The sequence below is a fragment of the Phallusia mammillata genome, chromosome 3, assembly GCF_965637545.1.
Source record: "Phallusia mammillata chromosome 3, kaPhaMamm4.hap1.1, whole genome shotgun sequence".
In the NCBI taxonomy this organism is placed as follows: Eukaryota; Metazoa; Chordata; class Ascidiacea; order Phlebobranchia; family Ascidiidae; genus Phallusia; species Phallusia mammillata.
In genome coordinates this window covers 18,727,440-18,753,313 of record NC_137254.1, presented here as the reverse complement: position 1 = coordinate 18,753,313, position 25,874 = coordinate 18,727,440, and the positions used below count along the sequence as shown (strand labels likewise).

At 36.3% G+C, this 25,874-nt stretch overlaps 6 protein-coding genes and 2 long non-coding RNA genes across 12 annotated transcripts; 6 read left to right on the top strand and 2 right to left on the bottom strand.

The window, feature by feature from the left end:
- Positions 1-85: 85 nt before the first annotated feature.
- Positions 86-5,067, top strand: LOC145220290 (uncharacterized). 2 transcript variants are annotated; one of them, XM_080087545.1, is made up of 11 exons: positions 86-548; positions 825-968; positions 1,977-2,637; positions 3,306-3,477; positions 3,549-3,712; positions 3,788-3,959; positions 4,035-4,102; positions 4,176-4,359; positions 4,420-4,551; positions 4,622-4,727; positions 4,801-5,067. In XM_080087545.1, exons 4-11 carry the CDS (start codon positions 3,331-3,333, stop codon positions 4,917-4,919), a joined length of 1,092 nt encoding a protein of 363 aa, XP_079943671.1. In that variant the 5' UTR covers positions 86-548; positions 825-968; positions 1,977-2,637; positions 3,306-3,330; the 3' UTR covers positions 4,920-5,067. The 2 variants fall into 2 exon arrangements, with proteins under 2 accessions (XP_079943671.1, XP_079943670.1); XM_080087544.1 differs by having other exon boundaries at positions 825-994.
- Positions 5,068-6,085: 1,018 nt separating this feature from the next.
- On the top strand, positions 6,086-9,410 carry LOC145219786 (uncharacterized). The gene is made up of 5 exons (XM_080087096.1): positions 6,086-6,146; positions 6,421-6,590; positions 8,316-8,472; positions 8,998-9,182; positions 9,318-9,410. The coding sequence occupies exons 1-5, from the start codon at positions 6,086-6,088 to the stop codon at positions 9,408-9,410; spliced, it is 666 nt and encodes a 221-aa protein (XP_079943222.1).
- Positions 9,411-9,584: 174 nt separating this feature from the next.
- On the top strand, positions 9,585-13,419 carry LOC145218674 (apoptosis-resistant E3 ubiquitin protein ligase 1-like). Of its 4 annotated transcripts, XM_080086081.1 has the most exons (10): positions 9,586-10,253; positions 10,495-10,572; positions 10,663-11,196; positions 11,272-11,346; positions 11,422-11,471; positions 11,602-11,697; positions 11,795-12,111; positions 12,259-12,440; positions 12,517-12,689; positions 12,752-13,419. In XM_080086081.1, the coding sequence occupies exons 1-10, from the start codon at positions 10,098-10,100 to the stop codon at positions 13,272-13,274; spliced, it is 2,184 nt and encodes a 727-aa protein (XP_079942207.1). In that variant the 5' UTR covers positions 9,586-10,097; the 3' UTR covers positions 13,275-13,419. The 4 variants fall into 4 exon arrangements, with proteins under 4 accessions (XP_079942206.1, XP_079942209.1, XP_079942207.1 ...); XM_080086080.1 differs by having other exon boundaries at positions 9,585-10,253; positions 10,495-11,196; XM_080086083.1 differs by having other exon boundaries at positions 9,585-10,253; positions 10,495-11,196; positions 12,901-13,031.
- On the bottom strand, positions 13,411-14,983 carry LOC145218676 (uncharacterized). Its single transcript, XM_080086086.1, has 3 exons — positions 14,791-14,983; positions 14,581-14,732; positions 13,411-14,471 (listed from the first exon to the last, which is right to left on the bottom strand). Exons 1-3 carry the CDS (start codon positions 14,803-14,805, stop codon positions 13,484-13,486), a joined length of 1,155 nt encoding a protein of 384 aa, XP_079942212.1. The 5' UTR covers positions 14,806-14,983; the 3' UTR covers positions 13,411-13,483.
- Positions 14,984-15,180: 197 nt separating this feature from the next.
- LOC145218675 (uncharacterized) lies at positions 15,181-17,949 on the top strand. The gene is made up of 10 exons (XM_080086084.1): positions 15,181-15,589; positions 16,024-16,063; positions 16,185-16,356; positions 16,433-16,596; positions 16,659-16,830; positions 16,907-16,974; positions 17,049-17,232; positions 17,294-17,425; positions 17,500-17,605; positions 17,673-17,949. Exons 1-10 carry the CDS (start codon positions 15,508-15,510, stop codon positions 17,798-17,800), a joined length of 1,248 nt encoding a protein of 415 aa, XP_079942210.1. The 5' UTR covers positions 15,181-15,507; the 3' UTR covers positions 17,801-17,949.
- Positions 17,135-18,035, bottom strand: LOC145218677 (uncharacterized). Its single transcript, XR_013857688.1, has 3 exons — positions 17,929-18,035; positions 17,279-17,339; positions 17,135-17,198 (listed from the first exon to the last, which is right to left on the bottom strand). It is a non-coding gene; the product is annotated as an uncharacterized LOC145218677 (long non-coding RNA).
- Positions 18,036-20,687: 2,652 nt separating this feature from the next.
- Positions 20,688-21,147, top strand: LOC145219785 (uncharacterized). Its single transcript, XR_013857925.1, has 3 exons — positions 20,688-20,772; positions 20,835-20,983; positions 21,047-21,147. It is a non-coding gene; the product is annotated as an uncharacterized LOC145219785 (long non-coding RNA).
- A 35-nt stretch (positions 21,148-21,182) lies between these two features.
- Positions 21,183-22,587, top strand: LOC145218796 (uncharacterized). The gene is made up of 4 exons (XM_080086201.1): positions 21,183-21,278; positions 21,421-21,578; positions 21,824-22,065; positions 22,353-22,587. The coding sequence occupies exons 1-4, from the start codon at positions 21,188-21,190 to the stop codon at positions 22,528-22,530; spliced, it is 669 nt and encodes a 222-aa protein (XP_079942327.1). The 5' UTR covers positions 21,183-21,187; the 3' UTR covers positions 22,531-22,587.
- The last annotated feature ends 3,287 nt before the right edge of the window (positions 22,588-25,874 follow it).

Sequence of the window (25,874 nt, the reverse complement as noted above, 5' to 3'; positions counted from 1 at the left end):
TTCCAGGTGATTTCCGATGACCCAACCAGAGTTGCAAGTCGGGCCGGGCTTTTCGGGCCGGGTTCGGGCCGGGTTCGGGCTTAGGTATTTGTGAGAAAACGGGCTTAAAACGGGCCTGACTTTACGTTCCGTGTCCGCCATTTAAAAAAACAAAATAAAATCACTCAGCTAAGAAACTCTGGCTTTGACCTAATGCCCACTCTACTCTAAAACGTATTGTTTACCCCATGGTCTACTATTGATCATTGTGTTTGTTGTCTATCTCTTTTTTCTTTCTCATCCTGTCAATCAAAATTTCGGGCCTAAACGGGCTTCGCAAAAACGTTTCGGGTTCGGGCCGGGCTTCGGGCTCTTACTTTCGGGTTCGGGCCGGGTTCGGGCTCAGATTTCGGGCCCGCTTGCAACTCTGGACCCAACCTCACCCTCCTTGAGAGCTACAGACACTGACGATGATACATTTGTTACGACGGGTTCAAGTTTTCGAATGATCTTTACATCTGATTACTCCGGAACAAAATCAGGTTTTAGAGTCAGGATTGAAAGCAAAGGTACCATTTTTACAATTTTGTGTCTGTGTTAATAGTTCTCACACATTTTTAAATTGATAACAGTTTATTGGTGTTCAATTATTACTTTGTAGTGGTAAAGAATTGTCAAAAAATTATTTAATCAACATGTTTTATTTAAAATGATATGCGACGGTATTAGCATCTGAAAGTACTTCATTTGACACCATTAAAACAGCTGACTTAATTCTCAGGAACGACTTGGCCCGCAGAAGATAATAAACATATGAAACCACGTCATTTATGTTTTGTTACCAGATTTACCGGTGTGTGTTGAGCCCGCTTTCGCAAATGAAGGGTATGTAGATCAAGCTATACCCGCAAGGTGCAACACGTGGGAATGGAACTTCAACTATACAAAACCTGGACTAACTGGCGTTTACGCACATTTCCGCGCAGAAGGTCTCGCTGAAAACGGCTACTGCAAAGTATTCAATAACGCTTTTTATCCAAGTGGTGTAAAATTATACAAAATGCTCGTTAGTAGTTAAAACATGTGCAATTTTGCGGACGTTTTGACACTTTATATATACTGAAAACAAGCGGTTTTACATATTTCAACATATAAAAGTGACAAACAGTTAATCAGTAGAAGAAAACTGTCGACTTTAATTGGGCCAGTGGTAACATTATAGCTGGTTAATTTTGATCGCGCTGCAGAGCTGCAATAACCTAGGAAAACAAAAACTTGATACGTCTGCATGCTTTCGGACTGGAGAGCGTTGGACGATAGCTCTGTTACTTAACGGCTTGAATCAAGAAAAAAGAAGAATTTCGAACGTTTACGACGTAATCTGGCTAATATGGGGTGACCTATACAATCTTGCAACGTAGATTGTATGTTATTTAATATTAGGTAATATTAATTGATTGTGGTGTTTCGCGTTGTTGGGCTTAAGATCACCATGCAAACTATGTCCGACAAAAAAACAAAAACAAAACAAACTTGGTTATGTCGCCTGAATCCAACAGTTTTTAAACAAATACTTCGCCACATCTGTTAGCAAAACTAAACGATATTCACGTACATTATTTATTAACTTGTTAGAAAAAATTTTTGTCACCCGATGACAGAAAAGTCACCCAAAATGGTTCGTTAAATAATGGAAAAACTACTGCCAATGACCACAGAAAAATAACGTATTTACGGCAAAGTTTAAATAATATAGATTAAAAATACTGTGGTACTTGTCTCAGAATTTATCAAAGAATAATTTTATGTAATTTATCTGTGACCATTTAGACAATTTGCTAATTAAAATGTCGCAACATTCAAACATTTTTTTGTCAGTACCAAATATAAATGTTGAGTGAAGTAGCAATAACGCATCTTTCTTGGTAACTGTGTTTTATTTTAGTTTTTTTCATATTATTTTTCTAAACTTTTTGTTACATTTGTTTTCCGACCAGGTATACGCAGGAACTGGTCAGTATATTGGAGAACTTATTGGTGATGGGACATCATCTGGGCCTGTGATAGCATACAGCTTTACAAACATTTACTTTGAGTGCGTGACCAACGAAACTGACACGTCCGTTAACAGCATTACTAGCCTAGTAGCCATATGCGTCAGATTTTTTGTACGCCTATTGTGTGCAAACAATGCGGAAAAACGGGAAGCACTAGCGTCACAATAGAGATTATGCGGTAATAAACAATTAAAACTGATATTAACACTGTTATTAATCTGGGCTTTTGGCGCGTCAATATAGTTGGTATATATGTGATTTTAACCTATTACTTTACATCTGTAAGTTTAAAATAAAAACCAGGTAATTGGCGGTTGTTGGTGAAATTGGGATCTGCGATGCGGCCAAAGTAGCGAAAAGGTTATTTAAGTGTACAGAACTAGATTAAAAATCACATGCGGCCCTCGGCATAATTGCCAAACTGCTATGTGGCCCACGAACCCCACGAGTTTGACATCCCTGCTCTAGACGCTCTGACTGACACTTTTACATAGTGAAATTATTTAAACTTGCTTACAATAGGAATTTATTCCAATCCATTAAATCACAGATTTTTAACAGGATTTGTGGCCGAATGTTCATCATCCGGTGTTGTAGCAAGGTTAGTTAAAACAATATGTAAACCTAATTATAAAATTAGAGATGATGCACAGGGTTGCCATGCATTTAACGTAAAACATAAGGTCAACAGGAAGAAATTTCTGCACTAAAATTTGAACAAGCATTTGTATGAATATTAGTATTTTTGCACGATTTACTGATCCATTTCAAGTACTTGAATTTCTATTTTCACCTGTGCCAAAATTCTAGCGATTTTTAATTGTGCCAAAGTTTTCATACAGAATTAACTCACTGTGATCTTTTTCTGTGATAAGTTTGTTTTTTATGTCAAGTTACAAACCTTCTTGGCCGACCTGTAAAGTTAGATAACAAAGCGAATGTTGTTAAATCAAAACGCAACATAAGTTTAAATTAGAACATTTCTCACGAAAGGACAAATCTATTTGATGGTGGTCTTTAAAAATTAGGGCAAACACCAGACAAAGGGGGAGTGTTGAGTACCACTATTATTACATTGAAATTACCATTTGTATATGCCCAAAAAGTGGCAGTCAATCAGCGGGAGTGTAATCTTTTATTTGTAGAAAATTAATTTCGCCTTTTTAAGGGGCATCATCTGTTTCCGCCTCATTCACATAGAATCAAATTCTCGGTTGAGTTTATTTTGCTTGAACAAAATTATGAACTTAAATATCTTGCGTTATTCAGCTTATCGGGTCCTTACGTGCGAAATATGTTGCCTGAAGCTGGTCAACAACTACAGCTGGTCGGTGACGGTCTGCAGCCTCTGGTCAATTGTTTTGCTGTGAAACATAATGATTCTGACACATACGAAATGGAATTTACTGGTGGACATGATCAATGCTCTGCTAATGTCTATGTAAAAATATATTTGAGTTTGTCATAGTGTACCGATTATAGATTGTTGTCAACATAATAATTTACTTACAGGAAACCGACAGTGAGATTGTTGTAGCATTCAAATTGTTGCTCATTGAATCATCAAGTGCACTCATCGTTTCTCGCAGCGACCAACAATCGATCATAGAATTCCAGTGTTCGTTCAATCGCACCAACGTTGTGTCACTTTCTCAACCCCTATCGGTTATGATAAGGTAAAGTCTAAATATAACGGTATTTATATTGATCAGAATGTTGTAACGATTTTGTAACAAATTATTTTTACGTAGCCACGTTGTTGTCAATTTGGGCAAATCTTCAACATCATTTGTCATGGAAATGGCTCGTTACACATCAGATACTTTTATAACAATCGAAAGTGAACGGACAATAACAATTGGATCTCCTGTTTACATTGGTGTGAAAATTAATGTTGACATCGATACCGATTTGGTTTTACAGGTGCGAAATAATCTTTTTCTATCACTTAGTTTTATGAAAAGCGAATTTATCCAAACAAGTTTTTTTTTCATTTAGGGAATCTCCTGCCAGGTTAAGCAATCGCCAAATGAATCTGTCCTAATATTTTCTGTTGTAGAAGGCGGGTAAGCTATTAGATGAGTTTTATTATGAAAGCAAGAATTTGTGGCGCGCTTACGATCGACAATCAAATTACAGCTGCATCGTTGACGATCCTCTTAGTGGGGACGGAAATGTAATTTACAATCTAAGCGATCCTCATGTATTTGCCTTTTTTTTTCTCGGTTTCGGTTGGTCTGATGGACAGGATGAAGAGCAGGAGTTGTGGATGTCATGCAACATGAATATCTGCCAGAAAAATATGGTGGAAAATTGTCAAATTGTAAGAACTGTTTGCATCACCTTACATAACACATCTTGTGATAATTCCTATGTGTTTCAGGATTGTGAAAGGGACATGCCTCTCAAACGGTCCGTCAAAGATGAAGCTGAAAAAAGTGTGGGAAATATTGTGCTAGGTCCTTTTAGCATTGTTGGGGACAAAAAGACAACAGCTGATCTACGCTGCGACAGAGTAATTGCTCTTTATTTAAATTTTGCAAAAGTTGCAATTTAAATATGATAAAAATGTGTCTTATTTTTAGAAGGAAATGGGATGTTCTCACGAGTGCATCATTGACGCAAACGGAAACCCTATTTGCGTTTGTCCAGCAGGATCCTTTCTTGGCAGAGATAGAAAAACTTGTTTCGGTATGTTAGTATATAATAGTAGGAAAAATGTTAAAATAACACATTAACAAATGCAAAATGCATTCTTTTGTAGAACTTGGTAGAAATCAGGAGGAGGTTTGGAACCTGCCAATCAACCTGTCACTTTTTCTCTTGGTGCTGATGATGATTGTCATTATTGTTGTGGCTTTCATGATGAGAAAGAAACAATAGGGCTGAACATGAAGTGGTTGTTACGTAACGAGTGTATGTTTACTGTATTGTTAAAAATAACATGTTTCTTCTTTGGCAGCAATGCTCCTTCTGTAGCGTATAATAAATTCACAAAGAATGTGTAGTGAATAAAATCGGTTGAAACATATCTTTGTTCATGTTTTTTTTTTCATAGTTTACAGCCGAAATAGACAATTTGCTTGCTTCCATAAATTGATTTTACTTTTGTAACTTAAAAAATATGAAAGACATTTAAAAGACAATAGACTCAAAATAGAATGTGCAGGCAAGTTTGTTTTGTCGAACCCGTTATTTGACTTCTAATTCGATGTTTATAACTTTATACAGTACAAAAAGGTACTTGGGATTTTAAATGTAACAGTTTAATTAAAAGCAGATGTACAGAGATATCCACCTTAATGCTTACTGTACCATACAGCGGTATCGTCACAGTACCATACCCTGTGCTTACAGTTCTATACCCTGTGCTTTGGGCCATGTAGTATTGAGTTTGGCGTACAGGAGTTACATTTAGATTAAAATAGGTTTCAAAATATACTTCGACGGTCCAAAGTTACAGCACGTATATGAAAAGCTTTTAATAAAAGTTAAAAAATGGAAGGTTGGCATAGTTCAAAATGAAACTTTTGTAAAATCGCATAAGTTATAGACCTTGCTTCTGCAATATATGTTTGTTGTATTACATACACAGCAAGGTATCATAAAACCATTTATACTATACAGCAGGGGTTCCCAACCTTTTTTCGATCTCGTACCACTTCGACGCTTTGTAATGCCACGCGTACCACTTCTTGCAGAACAACTTATTTAATCGAATCATATTTTATTAAGAATAATAATATTGGCCTACTAAAACAACACTAAAGCAAATTTAATGATATTTTTGCTTTTGATACGTCACAGTGCAGATACGTCACAGTGCATGCGTAAAGAATACAATGACAAACTGTCAGGCAATTAAGGTTGAACAATACTGATCGGGGGTGGTACGGCATCCTGTTTTTGCCATTTGAACTGCACCTGCGATCGTTCACACATTATCTGTTTAAAATCGGGTACAGTATAACGCATATTTGATCTAACCATTTGCTCTAGTAGCATCCTTGCCGAAAAATCTGTAACTAAAATAATTGGACCTTAGCAACATGTGGCAAAATAAGTGGTTGTTGTTTTTATCTGTGATAGCTTGTATATTGTCAGACAGAGGTAAGTAACGATGTGTTTGTGTAATTTAAAACCTTGGAGTCTTATACTGCTTGTTATCATAAACATATTTTTTTTAAAAACTTTTAAAAAAAACCCAATTTAACATTTTCTGATTTAAGGTGATATTGAGAAAAGTTTTTTAGGTTTATTTTGAGACGATTTTCTGCAAAAAACAAACAACATTTTGGGAATCAAACTATCAAGCACAAATTACAACATCTGATTGCTTGAAGCTATTCATGTTAAATTACATGGGATCTTGTTTTCTTTGAAGGTTACTTGGCATGTGTAAGTGACCCTACGGAAGGATCTGGACATGCTGATGTTGTTATTCCTGGAAGTTGCGATACATGGCAGTGGAGTTTCAACTACAACAGAGCTGGCATAACTGGCGTTTTCGCTCTATTTCCAGATGACGGTCTTGCCGCAAACGACTACTGCAAGGTAAACCTTTTCCCCTTTCTGCTGTTGAGATAAAACGAAAAACTGTTTTTATGTCACCAGTAAAGAAACTTTATACAACCCAAATTGCAACCCAGTTTAAGTTAAATGTGGTTGACCTAAAAAAATAGCTTCAAGGGTGACTGTACCTTGTGGAAAGGTACGCTAGTGTGGTATGGTACGCAGCAAAATTCATCTATTAGTACGGCGAAGTACAGGTACGCCCTTAACCAGAGCGTACCACCGTACCAAAAGCGTATCGTACGAACGTTGATTAAAGGGTAACTTTTAGATCGTTTTTTTTTTCTGATTTTGGCAAAATGGCTCTAGGACCCGAAGCCTATTGCAAAAAAATCGCAAATTTTCACCACTTTTATATTTGAAAATATTCAACATTGTTCGGTTAGCCGGTTACCAGCATGGCAAATGAAAGTGTAATCCACCGACTCACATTTCGGCAAGTTTCAGACTGCTGTGACTAGTTGTTAGGTGTTATTTTGCTGACAAGATTTTCAACTTTTGGGAAACAATGTTAACTTGACTGTTCTGAGGTGTGGTTGCAAATGAAATGCTCATAGTCTAATTTTGAAGTGTAACAGTTAGATTTTTGATGTGTGAAATACCCACCATGTAATATGAAACCAGGGAAGAAAATATTTTTGTGTCAATTGACAATACATTTTTATGGAAGTCTAGCCAAATACCACTTTTTATTAATTCAAGTAAAAAATCCTGAATTCATTTATAGGATTGTTTTTCAGTAATAAACTTGTTTGTGATAATTTTAGAATAAGTGGCAGACATTTTTATAGAATAACAATTTCCCTAAAATTTCTTTACAGTCCTTATGACGTCACAGCATGGCTCTACCGAAACCGAATACGGTCGAATTTTGTCAAAAGACTGTTTATGCGATCGCTTTGCTATTATGCATACCACAGCGACATGATTTGGGTTATAACGGCGCTTTCCTGGTCTTTTTGCAAACGAAATATCAAACAATTGCAACACAATGTAGTACATTGAATGTACACAGTTTCTTTTTTTTAAATTGGTTACTGGGTGTTGCTTAAAATAAAGTGAAAGATTACTGTAGAGACCATTGTCGCCCATGTTTCTTACAAAGCGATACATTTGCCTTTTTCCTTTGCACACGGGTTGTGCAGGCCCTTGTGTTTGACGCGCATTCTATCATTTCCGATTGAAATAACAGATGCTCGTTTAAGCGACCCCTAATGCAGAAACTGTTTTCTGGAATTCTTTTTATAAGCATGTTCACCGACGGAGAAACGCAGCATGCTGTTGCGATCAAGCAGTGTACAAAAGAAAAAAAGCAGAAACGCGCGCACAAAAAGAAAAAGGCAAACGTCACACTTTGTAAGAACCACATATAGGTCGCTACAAGCCTGTGTTTTGCTATTTGTTTGTATATCGTAATAAAGTTGGGAAGAGCGGTTGTTAAATAGAAGGTCCGAAAGCAGGAAAAATTTTACTCTTTCACTTAATTTTTTTTTTAATTTCTGGCGATTCCAAACATATCAAACGGATAACAAATAGTTGCATAATTTTCACACGCTAAAATCCAATTAAGTGAGATATACGTAAGTAAATAGAGACCAGAAAATGTGCATTTGTGTAAACAGCGTTGTTGAAATTTAGTTCGTCGTAGAATTTTAGTAGGTAACTGCTTTGTATTACTTTATAAATTTGTTCATATTTTTTCAACAGGTATACACAGGAGATAACAAACACGGACAATATCTTGGAAAGCTACTGGGCAACGTGTTTTCAACTGAACCTGTAGTTGCTTACAATTCTACAAGTATTTTTTTCGACTGCAAGACAAACGAAACCACTGAGGACACTACACTCTACGTAGATGGCGGTAAAGTGTTAAATTTGTTATCAAACTTAGTGAGGTCGGGGTGGGTTTTTAGCTAGAGCTCTTTAGTCAACTTATGAATTTAAACCAAACAACGCGTTTAAATACACAGCATAGGAAAACAGACTAAGGAAAAAAAGCGTTTAAATACACAGCATAGGAAAACAGACTAGGAAAAACAGGTTTTGCAAATGTGTGTTATATTTTCATAACTTACTTCCTGCTCTTTGTTATCCATTCCTCAAAAACATCATCAATAAGTTCAGACAAAAATATGAACAGACCAATACCCTTATTTTGCTGTGGTAACGACCTGGATGCTTGTGATCTTTCCACAAAAACTTTGATCTCGCTCTGCCTAATTAAAACAAAATAATTACTTAAATCTAAAAGTGTTTATCACATTACCAAAGGATAAAAACATAGCAAATTTAAGTGTGTGCTCTCATTAAGATGGGAAAGTACGAGATTTAATATTTTGATGCATAAACTTATCCATTATTCAACAATCGCTGTTTTACGATTTAGTGATTTCCAGTCTATGTGGAGTAACAACCATCACCAGTCTTCCGGTCAACATCTCGTCACTAAACTATCCTGTAGCCTACCCCAATAATTTTGTTTGTATCTGGGAGTTTACAGCCGATGAGCCGATTAACTTCGAGTTTGATTTTTATAATTTTACCCTCGAACACGGCTATGATTTTGTCTACGTAAGTTTCCAATAACATTGACTTAGCTAATAATGTTCATATTGTTTTTTTGTATTTAGTTGCGTTTCTGGTTTTACACGGAACCCCAGTGCTGTACAATAGTTTTTAGGATTTTAACTCTTATAATAATTTAAGGTGAATTCCGATGATTCATCCTCACCATTCCTAAAAACTACAGGAGGTCTCGGCGATTTCGTCTTTGAAACACATATGGGGCGCCGTTTGTAAAAATATTTGTTGTCATTGCCATTCCGCTTTAGTTAAATCAGAACGGGAATAACATTTTCATTCCGATTTAGCTAAATCAGAAAGGGAATGTCATTCCGATTTAGCTAAATCAGAACGGGAATAACATTTTCATTCCGATTTAGCTAAATCAGAACGGGAATGCCATTCCGATTTAGCTAAATCAGAACGAGAGTCACATTTTCATTCCGATTTAGCTATATCAGAAAGGGAATGCCATTCCAATTTAGCTAAATCAGAACAGAAATAACATTTCCATTCCGATTTAACTAAATCAGAACGGAAATGCCATTACGATTTAGCTAAATCAGAACGGGAATGCCATTCCGATTTAGCACTGAACCATGACGAACTAAGTGATGGACCGAACCATTATAATCAACAGGGTGTTGGGGCTTAAATTACATGCTACGTTTCTGATTTCGTTCAGAAATCAGCTGTTCATTGACAACTGTACCATTTTATAAAAAATATAACCAAACAGGTTAGGACTGATAGTGACAAATACGGTTAAACATCAGCAATGCAGCGAACGAACGGCGTGAAAAATCTCGGTTCCAAAACCAGAAAAAAAATATTTTTATGTGAACTCCCGGTGGGTGTAACATAGAAGGTACTCGTTATCACGTAGGATTTGTTTCAGTTCGTTTTTTTGGGCGAAACGATAATATGGATGCAAACCTGCAAGAGCACATAAAAAAAGCTGTAGGTGACTTTGCTGCAGCAATTATTGGTACTGTAACCAACAATTCGGATTCTCCAACATGCTCTTCCACAACTGATAAAATTGGACCAGTGACACCCAACCATGAACAACCATCAAAAGTAAACTAAATTTCAATTCTGCCATTTGATTTACATTAGGTAACACCCATACAAAAATAAGTTATCTTTAGGCCAAACATTTTTACACTCCCAAATGGTTCTTGTTGGATTAATATCATTCAGTATTTGACACCTTAAAAATTAAAACAAATAAAAACTTTGTGCCCTGTAGGTATTTTTTTGCATTTAAATGTATATAATCACTAGCATTATCATTTAAACATGTTGTACTTTAAATTAGGTGACAAGGCCTGGTGGAAATGAAGCAACAAAGCTGTTGTTTATAGAATCTGACAGTGATGATGACGATTTTAGAAAGGTAGTTTTGTATATGACAGTTAGTGTTTTTCATTCGGTTAATTCGGCTATTTGGGTTGGTTTTGTTGAAAAAAATAAAAATGTTTGGCAGGATTACAAACATTCACTACCCTCGTGCACAAAACAAAGAGGATCTAGGTATGTGCCAACCGCAGTAAAAGGAGGTAGAAGACGAACAAAACCAAAAACAATGTATTACACCCGAACTATAATTTGCATACCTGCAAATATAATGGAGCAAGTACAAAACAACTCGCACAACATTGCGTTTAAAATACCAAGAGGAAAAAACAGAAGTGAACTTGCTGCTATTGGGTTAGTTGCAAAGATTTCAATAAGTAACAGCTGGTCTGAACAGGAAGTAAGAAGAGAGATTTCAGATGTTTTCAAAAGTCAATTTACTCCATTTCAAACACCATTATTGTCAAAAGATTTACTACAGTTTGATTATCTCAGCAATTTGCCTGGTTTGAAAGTACTTGTTAAGCCAAAAGTAAGTGAATCATTTAGATGGGATGCTGCTGCAGTGCTTTCACTCGGTAAAAGCATTATTTACGTCACTGTACAAAAAGAACACCAACTTTTGAAATCCTCCATGAATCTTTTGACAGAAAAAACTGTTGAGGTAATATGAGTATGTAAATGTCAAATTAACAATCATAAAACAATAGGGAATGACAATTTTATAAATTTATTGCAGAAAGGTGACAAAACATGTTCAAACATTTCTTTGCATAAATATAATTCAGTTTTAGATGAAGATTTCAAGTGTGGGGTGAGCAAAACTTTCTAGTTAGATTTTCTAACATTTCAAATTATTTTTTATTGCAAAAATATTTTGTGTTTACAGGAGTGCTCAAATACCAAACCTGGCACATGTCAGACACCTTCTTTGTACATGTAAGTGGACACTTAAATTTATCTCTTAATTTTTTGTGGTTATTTGTAATTACTAAAATTGACTTGCACACAACAAAATAACTTCAGGTATGTTTGTGTATTGGTTACCAAATTGCACTTATGTTGTTAGGGATTATGTAAACTTGATATCTGAGGAAATTGATGAGGACACTCTGATTCAAGAGGCAATTGAGGCTTCATTGCTAGAAACCCCAAACAAAGATAGGTACATGTTTCAGTGTTAGTTTTTTCGATGAGTTTGGAATTTGACACATGGTAGCAATATTTGGTACAAAGAAGGTTAATTAACTGTGTTTCTGAAGGTGCCAAGTTGAGGAATTATCTGCTCATGAGTCTATAAGGTGTATTAGAGACAGCATCGATGAAAGTCAAGTAAACTTCTTTAATGTCAATCGCCAAAATGTTCTGGACTGTGCTGTCCGTGCCATAAAGCGAAAAAGTTTTTGTGCTAATGCAAGAATGAGTGTGAAATTTAGTGATGATATTGGCCAGTCTGAGGGTGCTGTAGATGCAGGTGGACCTACCAGAGAATTTTTAAGATTAGTAATGCAAGCTGTGGCAAACAGCATAATATTTGAAGGAAATGAAACAGCAAAAATTCTCACAAGAAATGAAACAGGTACATAATAGTACATTAGATATACCTTAGTTCTACAGTTTGTTGATTAGCAAACAACTTTGTAAAATGTGTACTTTTGTTACGGTATATTGAAGCAAATTAAGAATGAAAAATACTACCAAATTAATAGTTGTGTTTATTTTATAGCAATTGCCAAGGACCTGTATTATGTGTATGGGTGTATTATCTCCCTTTCAATCATTCATGGTGGGCCTGCTCCACGCTTTTTTTCCCAGTTATTGTATGATCAAGTTCTTGATAGATCAAGAAATTTTTTGGACGCTCTTGCAACTATAAATGACCCTGTCTTGTTTTCCAAGTTAACAAAAGTAAGCGCTAATTCAATTGTATAGTATTTGTATGTTAAACTGTCAACTTTGTAAGATAAATTCAACTTGTCAACAGATCAAAAATACTGATACAGTAGAGGAATTAAATGTGGCATTGTCAGATATGGATGATTTCTTGTCTATTTGTGGTTCCATTACATTTGTGAAGGACCTGTCATGCAAAAATGACATTGTTGAAAAAGCAATTAAATTTTATACAGAGGATCGCCTTACCGAGTTATTGGCCAGGTATGGCTTAAAAGCAATGATTTATATTACTGAGACAGTAAGAGGTTTTTGTTTATTTCAAGGTTTAGACTTGGTCTAATGACACATAATTTGCTACATAAGGCAAAATTGGCACCAAATGGATTTGAGGATATTTTTCTGTGGCAAAACAATAAACCATTGAGTGGCATAGAAATTGTTGACTCAATTTTCATCAATTTAAATCTATCAGAACCTGGAAGCAACGAAAGATGCCAGGAAAATCGGGCGGTTTCCTTCTGGAGGGATTACATACTGGATGTTGAAGGTATTCACATTCAGCACATTAGCATACAACACATGACTTGTGTTTTGACTTTCATTTCAGATGGGGAATCCTTGTGTTCAATAAAAGAAATTTTAATATTTGCAACTGGGGCAGATCAAGTGCCTCCTCTTGGTTTTTCTCCAACTCCATCCATTCAGTTCTCGAACGAGTCTATGTACCCTTTGGCAAACACTTGTGCGAACATATTGACTGTACCCACAAGATACAGCAAGTATGAAAACTTCAAAGAAGCAATGGATTTTGCAATCCTGAATTCCCCCGGATTTGGTGTTGCTTAACTGAAATATAACACAAATCTACCCTGATATTTTGGATCCTTTGAAATGGCTAGTTGGGTGTTCTTTTGTTTTTGATCTTTTTTAGCCAGTGCTTTTCTGGTCACTACCTGGATTTAAACCCGAAATAAATGACATCTTGCTGGCACATTTTTGTATTGTTTTCAAAACATGCAAATCAAAAAACTGTTACATTAGTTCATGCATCAAATTTACACTACCAAAGCATTGTGTTGTGTCCGGATTAAATATTCCAACGTTTTATTGACTGCATTTTTATACAAAATAATTCCATCTAGATTAGAGTTTTGCTGCAATAGGTCCTGTAGCTCACTCACACATTCATGTGGTAAATGGGGAATAGCGTCTACTTCAACAGAACTTGTACCTGGGCATACAATATCCTCACTATCTATTTTACCAGTATCGTTTAAAGTTTGCAGTTGAAGTAAATGTAAGTTAAGATGAAACAACTGTTCAGGAGTGCAATTTTTTTCAGTGGAAAGACTGTGCTTGTTCCAAGCATTAACAAACTCCTGGATTCGCTTATTAATGATGTGGCAAAACACAAAATGTAAACAAAACAAATCTGTATCATTTGTTGGGTCAAGCAAATTACTTTCTTCAAGAAAGAAAAAGTCATTGTAAAATTTATTTACAACTTGTGTGTTTATATCACGGTTGAACCTTTCAATGCGCTGGTTATGGACAGAGCTTCCAGTAATAACTGCATGATAGTTCTGATGCTTTTCTAGCATGTAATTCCACACTTGCACATTTTCTCCTCCATAGTCGGATCGAACATGTAATGGTAAACCATATTTTGCTTCAGCTTCCTTAAACAATTTTAACACTACAGATGATCTGTTATTGGTTGAACAGTGGCAGAATGTAATGAGACGACTAAAGCCATCCATAGCTGCATGTATGACAAATTTCCATCTTATGAGCTTATGTGTTCCATCTATGTGCCAAATATAATTAGGACACGGAACAGTGTAGGTCCTTCTGCTTATTGTAGTCAGCTGTCTTGCATGGATCCCCTCGCCATCAACTCGGTGAAGACTCTGACGCAATCTTTTTCTTTGGATACATATACCCTGTGATTGAAGATGACCCTTCATCATTGCCTCTCCAGCTGCTGGGTGGTTTTGTTTTATGTTGCGGACTACATCATCCAACTCATTATTGGTCAACGAACTGCAAAATAAATCCCCGACCTTGAGAAAATGTACTTTTTGAACCTGTGTATACACATTGATCAGATACAGTATACTCATTTAGAACCAAAACAAAGTTCATGATATACCTGTACTGATTAATATCCACATCGTTTTCTCTCATAACCCTTTTTAGGGTTGGTCGGGAAATTTCCAAGATTTTTGCAATTTTTGTAATTGAGACTTTAAGTTGCAAAAGTTCCAACAACCTGTCCATCGGAACTTGCTTTTTTGGCCTTCCCTTAAAGTAGAATAAAGAAAATAAAAAAATGCTCTTGCATGGATGTTACCAAACTAACCATAATAAAACACATGCAGGTCCGCCTCTACGACGTCCACGTTCCATATTTCTGGTTTTGGAACCGAGATTATCCACACCGTTCGTTCATTGCATTGCTAATGTTTAACTGTATTTACCTCTCCTAACCTAATTGATTGCAATTAAATAATATGTTACAGTTGTCAACTAACAGCAGATTTCTGACCGGTTGCGAATTAGACAAACCCCGAAACGTTGCATGTAATTTAAGTCCTTACACCCCGTTGGTTATTATGGTCCGGTCCATCACTCAGTTCGTCATGGTTCAGTGCTAAATCGGAATGGCATTCCCGTTCTGATTTAGCTAAATCGGAATGGCATTCCCGTTCTGATTTAGCTAAATCGGAACGGAAATTTTATTCCTCTTCTGATTTAGCTAAATCGGAATGGCATTCCCGTTCTGAAATAGCTAAAACGGAACGGAAATGTTATTCCCGTTCTGATTTAACTAAATCGAAATGAAAATGACATTCCCGTTCTGATATAGCTAAATCGGAATGGAACTGTTATTCCCGTTCTGATATAGCTAAATCGGAATGGCATTCCCATTCTGATATAGCTAAATCAAAATGACGTGGTTCTTTACACATGCATATTTTTACAAAGGGCTTCATTATTTGGGCAAAAAAGGCTTTTTAGAAATGTCATTGATATTTTTACAAACGGCGCCCCATAAACACATGGTTCAAGTTTTCGGATGTTCATGACTCCCGATGCTATAAACAAAGACCCGGGTTTTCGGGTCACTATCAATGAAAAGGAAAACAGCAACAACCAAGGTACACATTATGACTCTTTATTTTAATTTAGAGTTAAAAAAGTTTTTAGTCTAATGACGCAATGCAGTTTTTTCTCATCTATTTACACCTACACCCATTATAACGGCACTGCGATCCCATAAAATGTTGTGATTGATGTAATAATTATTTAAGGGTCTATGACAGACATAAATAAAATGTTAGATTAGAAAACCGAAGTTGTGGATTGGTATCCTTAGATAACGAAACTGCTTTGAAGTGGCGTGTATATAACTTTTAAAAATAGACGCACACCATCCACACTTATACAACTTTTGAAGTGAACATGTATTATCTCCCTGATACTCAAGCTCCTCACTCTTATGGTGTACCTTGGGTTTCACCCAGACTGAAGAACAACAAACAAGTGCAGTTATATGTAGTACTTTGGTTGACACAAATTTTGCATTTTTTAGGTTTTAAAGTCAATTGCTCATCTTCTGGTGTTATTGCAAGGTAAGCGCAAAACCACTTTTAGTCTTAAATTACTAATTACAGTTTTGAACGACTTACAGGTTTATTTGTTTTTTGTTTTTTTCTGGATGCCAACCTGGATAACTGCTACAATATGTTTTAGCTTATCGGGACCATACGTGCGAAACTTGTTGCCTGAAGCGGGTCAACAACTACAGCTTGTCGGTGACGGTCTGCAGCCTCTAGTCAATTGTTTTGCTCTTAAAAATAATGATTCTGACACATATGACATGGAATTCACTGGTAAATATGGGCAATGCTCAGCAAGTATCAATGTAAGTATCAAGCCTATATCAACTTGCGATATGGTGAGCAATTGCGTTTTATTCTTAATCAAAAATTGAATTGCAGGAGATTGACACGGAGATTGTTGTGACCTACAAATTGTTGCTTCTTGAATCATCTGGTGAGCATCTAATTACACGCAGCGACCAACAACCAATTATCAACTTCCAGTGTTCGTTCAATCGCACCAATGTCGTGTCACTTTCGCAGCCTCTGACTGTTATGATCAGGTAAGAACAATGAAACAAATGAGAATAACGCAATCTTAGTTTAAAAATATTATTTTACGTAGCCACGTTGTTGTCCATTTGGGCAAATCTTCAACATCATTTGTCATGGAAATGGCTCGTTACACATCAGATACTTTTATGACAATCGAAAATGAACGGAAAATAACAATTGGGTCTCTTGTTTACATTGGTGTGAAAATTAAAGTTGATGTCGATACCGATTTGGTTTTGCAGGTACGAAATGCATTTGATTTATGTGTTTTGTTTTATCCATGAAATATCGCCATTGTCCAAACAAGCATGTTTTTAGGGAACTCACTGTGAGATAAAACCATCGCAAAATGATCCTGTCTTTACTTTTCCTATTGTTGAAAACGGGTAAGTTTTGTGCTGAGTTTAATCCAAATGCCTATAAGTTGCAAGGTATTTATTTGATGCACTTAAAATTACAGATGTGCAGTAGAAGACCCCCTTACTGCAAACGGAAATATCATCTACAATCGGACCGATCCACGTATTTTTGCTGTCTCCTTTCTTGGTTTCAGTTGGTCTCATGGACAGGATGAAGAGCAGGAGTTGTGGATGTCATGTAACATGAACATCTGTCAGAAAAATGAAAATAGTCATTGCCAAATTGTAGGATTCACTTTTATCATCCTACGCTACACGACATATTTTATACCTTTTATCCTTTTAGGATTGTGGAGATGAAGTTCCTGTCAAACGATCGGTCCAAGTTGAAGCTGAAAATAGTGTGAAGAATATTGTGCTTGGACCTTTCAGAGTTGTTGGAGACGAAGCGGAAACAGTCAATCTACATTGTGACCGAGTAATGTCCATTTTCATTTTTAATTAGCAGAATTTTGAAATGTGGGTAGAAATTATTAAAGTTTAAATTTTCAGATTAAACAAGGCTGTTCTCATCTGTGCATGATTAATGAAAACGAGAACCCAATATGCGTTTGTCCTGGAGGATATTTTCTTGATGGGGATGAAAAGACTTGTGTTGGTAAGTGCACCCTTTGTCTATCAATAAAGGTACGTCTATCGAATTTTGAAACAAATGTTGTTAACAGAAGTAAGCGAACCAATGGAAAATGTTTGGAAGCTATTCACTTCGTGTCTTTTTGCGACTATGATGATAATGGGCGTTATTCTTATTTGTATCATTGTGGGTGAAAAAAGTTCAACATTCAAAAACTAGACCTACATATTTTGAGTTTAAATGAATTATTGATTTGTCATATTTTAGTGTGTGAATGATCGCATAAATAAACGGAAAGTTCCATTATTAAAGGATTTGTTTCAGCATGTGTTGTATTTGAAACTAACCTTCGAATAAACAACATGTGAGGTCAATGTGCTCGTGTTTATGTCCCATCAGGCAATATGAGCTTCCTGCTATAAAGCACCACATTCTTAAGCAAGCAATTCCTATGCCTGTGGAAGGTCCTTTTGCAAAGATGTACCGAATTTTCGGTTTGCACAATTTGTTCAGGTGAATCGGCCATTTTACAAACATTCGGTTTCGGTCGAATATTTTGTTGCGATTTGGCCGATAACGAATCTTTTACTGACACAAATTTAAGGCGCAATAGTGTCTTTTCAGCCTAAAAGTACCACAGAATCTCTTAAACTACGCAATAGCTAACATGGCGACAAGTTTTATATATTGTAACGCATTATCGTTTCTCGCACTCCAGACAACAAATCGGTAAACCATTAGCAGGCTGGCAACCCTGCCTCAGGCAATAAACCCCACAGAACTAAAATTATGACGAAACACAAGTATTCTGAACTGTTTGCCTGGTAGAAACGTTTGTTTTCATATCAAACGTAGCATACGAGTTCGCGTGACGTCATAAATGATTGGTTAGTTTTTACAAAAGAGTCGAATATTTGGTTTCGGCTAAACCAGTGGTTCTCAACCTTTTTTCTTTTGTGGCCCACTTTCATTGCACAAAATTTCTGTGACCCAGTAAATTTTTATGAAAGAAAGAAACAACTATACAGTAGGTTTAGAACAACAAAAAAACCGCGGGACATATTGCAAACAGATAATAAGTTCAAAATAAGTTATTGCAAATAGATCATAAAACAGCACTGGTTGAGAACCGCTGGGCTAAACTAAAATTAGCCGACTCGGTGCACCGCCAGTCTTGAGTGGCATGTTGCAGTTTTTTACATTTTTTATGTCACATGTTCTTATTGATGATGATAAATTTCAAAACACGGCTTTCCCCTTTCTGCATGGAGCCGTACATTACATTTCTTGCACATGTTTTTCGTGTTTTTCTTGCATACTTTGAATCTCCCTTGCATTTTGGATCCTAAAAAATGACCAATGTCATAAAATCTCACATCTTCTGACATTATTCCAGCCAACTGTGGTCCTCGCATGCGCTGTTGACATGCTTTTAACAAACAAAGTGTGATTTGTCTCCGACATTGCAAATGGGACAATTTTTCTTGATTGATTGTTCAGTGTAGTCTCCATGCTGCTATCACAGATATATTGATTACATTTATAAACAGAGCCCAATACCACTTTTTACCCCGTATAGATGGACGGTAAGATTCTGCAAGTCTATCCATAAGATCGACACCTCCCATCCCTTTATTGTATGAGTGTATGATATGTGGTTGTGGAACATGTTTTACTCCTCCTTTTACTCGACGTCTTGCCTTGTGAAGTGGCTCATGATTTTCCCAGTTGCTTGCCATTGTTACAATTACATTGTCATGCCACTTTGCAACATAAATTTTTCCATAAGAGCAATAATAGGAAATTCCCTTTCTCTCTTTCTTGAAATTTTTGTGGCTGAACATTGTTTTGGTGGCATTCGCAGTTCTATATATTTTCTCTTACTGTCCCACTTGCTCTGACACCTTTTTTTCTTGGTGCAGACAGTAGATTATAGCTAGTAAAGAAATTATCAAAGTATAATTGGTGGCAGGAAATTTCTGAATTTGACATTATAACATCTACCATGCTGTTGACTACTCCAGTACCATAGGCAGGTTTTCCCAGCTATCCTCTTTTCCTTGATAAAACAAACAAACAACGATATGTTACGTAAACTGCTAAACACAACGTGAAATCAAAATTAAGTTCCTTTGAGTTGGGTTTAGGCTATTTTGCATGGTAAAAGAAACCATATTGGCTAAACGCGCTGCCTACATCGTATTTTAAGGCGCTACGTCTTATTTACAAAACAAAAATGCAATTATGATTAATTTGCATTTTGAACAAAAATATGTGATTGTGTTTGTATGAAGTAGGCCAGTGTGCTCCAATTGCAGGCCCGCAGGCCAGCCAATTGTGGTCCAGGACATAGTTATTTGGCCCGTAAACGAAAACTAGGGGGCAAATGCTAAAGGTTCAGCGGTAGTTCAAGTAATCATTTAAACCCCGCATAGTTGGTTTCATAAACATACATCACCGAAGGCAAGACACAAACAACTTAATTGTTTAAAAAAGCATTTAACTCTACAACTGTTTAAGTTTCCTTTGTTTTCATAGGACCATATATTTTGTGTGTTCACAGTTTTTAGTTTCTGACCAGGCAAGTTTAAATTTTGTTTCTTTACCACTTTTCATGCGAATTATCATTTTTTTGTTATTTTTATTTGGCGTAGTGTGAGCAACATGACCGATATTCTAGCTTAAATTCCGTTGAGTGAACTCAAACAATATCACTTGTCTGTAATATGGTACACCACATTTGTAGGTTTGCATTTATTCAGCGTAATATGTAAACAAAATTACAGTCGATTTTAACGCCCTGAGAATCGAGTTACACCGTTTACAAAAGATTCTAAAACAAATTATTGTTTTTGGCTTTGCATGACCGATATACACGTCGATTCTGATGATTTAAACCTGAAAACACTCAAGGCCAATCTGCTGACATAAACGTGGTTGTTGTTTTCTACGTTATTACGACATCATTTCCCATATTTGACAAGCTACAAATATTGTCAGGATTATCGCTGTAATTCCACGTTTTCAGCTGCAGTCGCATAACAAAGTTGCTTTAAAGAGTAAAGCTAAGAGGCTTATTCCACTAACGTGAAGTCCACGTGGTCCAAGAGAGAAAAAAGTTTTGGCGAAAGCAATAAAAGCATGAAAAATGAAACCGGGATACATACTTTCTACAAACGTCAACCTACAAGGTAACAACTGTTGCTTTTTAAAGATGTGGTAAGCTTTACGTTATCATCGATCGTGCATTTAGATTGACTTGCTGTTCAACCCATGATGAAATTTCTTCTCATTGTTTTTGCTGTTCTGTTGTCGATATTGTTCGTTCACAGGATCAATGCAACAAACTACAGTTCTGTGCTCCGGTAGCGACTTTGCCGGGTCAAGAACCATACCTTGAAGGTAAGTGATTGCCAATTAACATATAGGTTTGAATTTGAAAAGAATCTATTTTTTAACTTACAGGTTTACGAGGCCAGCAAGGAGAACAAGGCCCTCCTGGACCCGCAGGACCTCCTGGAAGTAAGAATACATTTGATTACTCAACATTGTTAAAATCTTCGTAATGAAAACAGATAACGTTTATTACACCTTTTGGACTTGCTTATGTTTATAGCACCGGCATCACCAAAAGTGGAATTCGAAGTTGATGACCTGAAAGCCAAGGTTGAGTGCCTGATGAAAACAAAAAACAGAGGTTAGTTGACTTTGTAAGACTCAATGAGCACAGGGTAAAAAAAGATTTGTCCCGAGCATTTAAGATTTCACTAAAAAATTCGAATAGCACAAACGTGGGAACGCTTGTGTTTGAGGTAAAATACATGTTTCAAACATTTCAGCTTGCCCTGCAGTGACGTACAGATTTCCACGAAAACGACAAAACCATGACTTCGTCTGGTATCGTCGTTACGTACCTAGCCTTAAAGCAACCAATTTGAAACTTCATGTTCGTACTGGAACGTACCACATACCTGTGACATTGTCAGCTAATACCCAGGTGAGTGTTTATATAATACTATTAGACCATAATCGCATGACGATGAATTGGCTTTTAGTAATCGCATGATGATGAATTAGCATTTAGTGAGCCAGAGCAAAAACTGGTTCTTTTTGCGGGTTTAACGGTGAAAACGGTCAAAGAATGGGGAACTATCAATGACCAGACATTAAACTTTATAACACATATCATCATGAAACTATCCATTCTATAACCTCGGTTGGATATGCAATAACATTTTGCAGGCTCACTTATGCGTTACGTTCGATAATACAATCGCATCGGCGTACGTGGATGGAATTAAAACTGGCAGCGTATCTGGTTATATTCTGCCAACCACTGGAGGCGGCAGTTTAATTTTGGGTCAGGGCAGGAACTTGGCCGAACGGTCTGGCGCGCCTGACCCATATACAGACATAAAAAACGAACCCCGTGAAAAAAAAAAAAAGATGAATGCTGGCGGACTGGATGCTTCTCAGTCATTCAGGTAATAAATAGCTAGACTTAGGTGTCTATAGACATTTTTGCCCCAGGGCGATTTTATGTGGTTTTGCGGGCCACTTGACGACAAAATTTGAATGTTAGTTTTCGAATGGTAGAAAAGTTGCATACCTAAATTTGAGAAAACAGTAAAATCTATATACTTTTTCATTGCTTTAGATGCCAAATCATTCTAACAATTTCGTTGTAAGACGTTTGAAAATTATTTTTGTTTAGTCAAATAAAATAAAAGTAAAACATTGGTATCGCTTTATGTGAAGTGTTTTTTTTAAGTGGAACCATTAGCAACTATATGATGTGGCCACGAGTTTTGACTTCCTATGAAATCAACGCAATATACAGCAGATGTATTTGTCCTATTGATGATGGCATTACCATGACGATTGACCGAGTTGAAATGTTTGCTCAAGCTGGTTATGACATTCCTTGGTCTTGCCCAGTGGCACCATAATTATACATTAGTAATGTTTAAACTGCTTAATAATTAATTGTAAATTTTCAGGTAAATTGGTTTCGTTACTTTTCTGCGCTCCACAAACGTTTGTAAAACTTGCTACGTAATTCATATGAGAGTACTTTATCGGTTTTGCTGTTTCTCGTTTTCGATCTTGGGTTTAAAATAAAATCATTAACATGAATTTGTTGAACATGCAGGAAAGAAAACATTAAGTTATATTACGAATGGTGTCACGCTTATTAATTAACGTTTCAAAAATCGTTGAAGATCGACATTAAAGTCTGTCCAGAAGAACATTTTGCTTTTGTCACAGTTGTGTAAACATATTTACTCAGCAGGGACAAACCTAAACAGTGTATCATGCACCCGTTATTGTAGCCATGACAAGCTTGACATATGAGCGATTATACTATTGTGCTTCGCAAATAATAAATTGTACAACCTAGAAGGTCGGACATCGTTATGATGGGCAACCGAAAGTTATAAGACAAAACATTTCGTCTTCAAAGACAGTCCAACTATATGAAATATAAATAAAATGCTGTAAATCAACTTGTAATTACAACCTCAGAAATGCAATTTTCTAACTTTCCCGAGTGCACTACAATCGCAGATACGATTTCGTTGAAGCCAAGCTTGCCAAGAAAGTCGCTTTAAGAATTTAATTCCACTTTCTTTCCTTTGGAAGTAAGCATGCTCGTAAATTGTAATCTGAAAGACAAGAAAAACGTGAACACTATGTTATAAGTACTTGCTTTGGACAGCAATAGATTAGTTCACCCCTTACACCTTAAACTACGATTACAATATTCAAATATGTGTATGTGTAACAGTCTCATAAACACGATATTACAAATGGTTTGCTTAAGTTAAACATACTTTTTCCTAATTTGGATCTCAAAATATCCACTTCTTACAAACACTGTAACTTTTTAGCGACTGCTGCGTGGGACCAAAATAAAAAATATGATTCACAGCAATTGCAAAAGGATTCGTATCAGTCAAAAATAGGAAAATGTAATGAAAAGTAGCGGAGATTTACACATTTGAATATTGTAATCGTAGTTAAAGGTGTAAGGGGTGAACTAATCTATTGCTGTCCAAAGCAAGTATTTATAACATTTCGTTCACCTCGTCTTTCAGATTACACTTTACGAGCATGCTTACTTCCAAGGAAAGAGAGTGGAATTAGATTCTGAATGCGACTTTCTTGGCAAGCTTGGTTTCAACGACATCGTATCTTTGATTGCAGTGCACTCGGGAAAGTAAGAAAATTGTGTTTCTGAGGTTGTGATTACCAGTTGATTTACAGCATTTTATTTGTATCTCATATATAGTGGACTGTCTTTGAAGACGCAAATTATGCCGGACACAGTTGCAATTTGAAACCAGGAAATTATTCGACCATAGCAAGCTTGGGGAGGCATCAACGACACCATGTCGTCTTTAAAACCGAACTGAATGCCAAAAATAAATGTACATTACGGCTTTTGCTGATTATCATAATAGTCATATAGCCTTGTTGTAGCCATTATATGAATTTTGTGATAATTTGAAACAGTGCGACTGCTGGATGGGTGCGAAAGACCGTGTATAATGTCAAAAACTTTGCGTTGCCATGAGGTTGGGAATCTGTCCGGTTCGCTGTAGTATGAAGGCACACGATATAACGGTAGTGAGAGAGGCCGCTACACGACCTAATTTGTAAAAATAAAGTGCTTTTTGTGTGTAGCCCACATTTTCGCGTGTATGTTTGTTTGAGACTGATGATTGTGTAAATAAATACTTTAGAACAGGGGTTCCCAACTGGGGGTGCCAGATTGAACATCAAGGGGAACGAAGATCCTTGGACCACAGAGCAGCTTTTATTTAGTAAGAAGCCTCATTGTCTTATAACAATGCTTTTTAACTTCACGCCAGTAATTTCTGTGTAAAATACTAGTTTAACGTTTAATTGAGCTATAAAAGGAATTTAATTTAGCAATATATACCTGAAAAAATTCCATCAGCATTTTTTAGGGGTACGAAGAATGCTCCGATCCGACAAAGGGGTACGCGAGCAGCAAAAAAGGTTGCGGGAACCCCTGCTTTAGACGTTATGACAATGACTGCAGTTTTAGGGACTTAAAGCATGTATTATTTTTATTACTGGGAGATTTTTTTTTCAATAAACTTTGCAATAAGCATCAAGGGTTTGTTTTTTGTTCCAGCCCCCTGAACATCAAACAATGCTATGTGCGCGTGACCAAGCTATAATGGAAAGTTACTATCTCGGTATCTTTAAACATCATCATGGGCGAGGATGCAACCAATTGAGACAACACACAGCGGGATGAACATACGGCAACAGTTGCAGTGCAATTTTGAAAACAGAAATCAATTTTCAAACGCTACAATTAAATTAGTGGTTTTCCAGACCGTATTTTTTAATAATGCAACACACTCTCAACTTAAAGCCTACCATATTTTCATCGTCAAAAATGAGAGAACATATTCTTGACATGTTTGTAGTTTTCTCATTTTTTACTGAAAATAATCGACATTGTTTAAAAATAATCGACAATTGAAGCGTGTAACACTAATGTTCCTAGCAGGGAGTCGAACCGGAACTGAACCCGAACCCGCGAACCGGTTTGAGCGGTTAATTTCATTAAAACCGAACCGAACCCGAACCGCTAATTATGATTTTCTAAAAACCAGAACCGGAGCTGAACCTTATTTTTTGTTTGGCGTTGGACCCGAACCGGAACTGAACTAGAAAAAATATGCAGTCCGTTTTATATTTTGTAATGCGTGCAACTACAAGAACTCAAATTCAAAGCCAAACAAACTTTCCATAGAATGCAACGTTCGTCCAAATCAGAAAAAGAAATGTTTGAAATAATGTTTAGTTGGCGATTTTAACACGTTGCTGTAACGTTTATCATTGGCTTAGCAACGTTTAAAAAATGTTTCGTCAAGTTTTACCATTTATTACAACACATTTGCACACAACAATGGCCCAACATACACTGGCAAACAATTGTGTGTTTAACGTCATAAACAATTCAGGTACTAACCAAAACTGTTTGCAGTTTTGAGCAGGGCTGCCAAAGCTTGGGTTTTGCCCCAAGATCTTGGGTTTTTACTTGACGTCTTGGGTTCTTGGGTTTTATTTTGAAAATTATAGCAATTCTTGGGTTTTGAGTCTTATTGATGAAATATATGTGAGAACTATTTTAACGAGAAAAGTTTTTCGGGTAGCTGCACTGTTTAGGCCATTTTATCATCTCTTTTATTTTCTCTCTTTTTTAGACCTTAATTCTTTTTAGATAAGTATACAGTGAAAGCAATCGTTA